The sequence below is a fragment of the Bison bison genome, unplaced genomic scaffold (genome assembly GCF_000754665.1).
Source record: "Bison bison bison isolate TAMUID 2011002044 unplaced genomic scaffold, Bison_UMD1.0 scf7180017864035, whole genome shotgun sequence".
NCBI classification, from domain to species: domain Eukaryota; kingdom Metazoa; phylum Chordata; class Mammalia; order Artiodactyla; family Bovidae; genus Bison; species Bison bison.
The window spans coordinates 18454111-18455850 of NW_011494607.1; the positions used below are offsets into that span (position 1 = coordinate 18454111).

General features: G+C 48.2%; 1 protein-coding gene across 1 annotated transcript in view; it reads left to right on the forward strand.

Annotated features, from left to right (window-relative positions):
- The window catches only part of POU3F2 (POU class 3 homeobox 2), a 3568-nt gene extending 3030 nt beyond the window's left edge, over positions 1-538 (forward strand). Inside the window, exon 4 of the mRNA XM_010834760.1 lies at positions 8-538. Coding sequence (XP_010833062.1) covers positions 8-538 — 531 coding nt within the window. The remainder of the gene's footprint in view (positions 1-7) is intronic.
- Positions 539-1740: the final 1202 nt, after the last annotated feature.

The following is a 1740-nucleotide window of genomic DNA, read 5'->3' on the forward strand; positions in this document are numbered from 1 at the left end:
GACGTCCGACGACCTGGAGCAGTTCGCCAAGCAGTTCAAGCAGCGGCGGATCAAACTGGGATTTACCCAAGCGGACGTGGGGCTGGCGCTGGGCACCCTGTACGGCAACGTGTTCTCGCAGACCACCATCTGCAGGTTTGAGGCCCTGCAGCTGAGCTTCAAGAACATGTGCAAGCTGAAGCCTTTGTTGAACAAGTGGTTGGAGGAGGCGGACTCGTCCTCGGGCAGCCCCACGAGCATAGACAAGATCGCAGCGCAGGGGCGCAAGAGGAAAAAGCGGACCTCCATCGAGGTGAGCGTCAAGGGGGCTCTGGAGAGCCATTTCCTCAAATGCCCCAAGCCCTCGGCCCAGGAGATCACCTCCCTCGCGGACAGCTTACAGCTGGAGAAGGAGGTGGTGAGAGTTTGGTTTTGTAACAGGAGACAGAAAGAGAAAAGGATGACCCCTCCCGGAGGGACTCTGCCGGGCGCCGAGGATGTGTACGGGGGGAGTAGGGACACGCCACCACACCATGGGGTGCAGACACCCGTCCAGTGAACTCGAGCGGGAGGGGGAGGGGCAGAGCGCGGGGCTCCCCCTCCCCTTTGGTCCGCGGCCCTTTCCCGACCCCCTTGTTCCCTCTCTAACTTCTGATTGTTATTTTCTTTTTAATTATTATTTCCCCGTCCCTTAAAAAGAAAAAAAATAATAATAAGGAAAACAACTAAGGCACTGGACTATCCTTTAAACGGTAGCAGGTGTAATGATGTTTTGACCTTTACAGACTAGTACCCAGGCAATGGAGTGGAGTGTCTCCTAGAGAGAGTGAGCAGAGTATGTGTGTGTGTGTGTGTGTGTGTGTGTGTGTGTGAGAGAGAGAGAGAGAGAGAGAGAGAAAGAGAAAGAGAGAGATGGCGAACACTGAGTTAAATACCTGGCAAAACTAAATAAATTACCAAAAAGAAAAAATTCCACCAAACCGTAGTAAATACAAAACGCAGCTCCTGATGCTCAGTGTTGGCACATGCTGCTGTGTTTATTCATTGTGGATCCCCATCAGGAAAGAGGGAAAAATACACACGTTCTTTGATGTAGGCAAAACTTAACCACATAAATTTGCACTGCAGGAAAATTGAAGTTTACATGAACAAAGTCACGAGCATGTTTTTTCTTTCTCCCACCGTTAATTTTGAAATTGCCGGGTTGGGTTTGGTTTGATTTCTGGGAGAGAGTTGAAGCCAGCTTTTGGCCACTCTCCATTTCTAATGCTCTTGTGTTGCCCCTCCTTATTCCTACTGTTTGTGAACTTTGGTTACCTTCAGATCCCATCTCCTTACATTAGGATAACGTTTATTTGCTCCTTTTACCAAAGCAAACCCGATCGTCTTCATACAAAATAAACAATTCTCTGCTTTCAGGAAATGGGCATGTTCTACCCGCTTTATCCAAGGCAAGAATCCTGTTTGGAATACAAAAATGAAAGTGAAGCATTGGTTTCGGTGACCAGCCACAAAGTAAACTTCATTTTCAGGCAGTGTTTCTGGGGGAGGTTGTGGAGGGGAGAAAAAGCGAAATCGATAGTGAGTGACTGATTGCTTCATTTTATCAGGCGGGGCCCATTGTGAAAGAGCTCAGAGGAAATGCCGAGGTTAAATATATTTTCAGAGTTGTCCAACAGAAGGAAAGTGGCACCTTGAAAGGAACAAGGGAAATATATATCTTCAGACACCACCGCTCAGTTGTTTGCCTTCAGTTTTAAT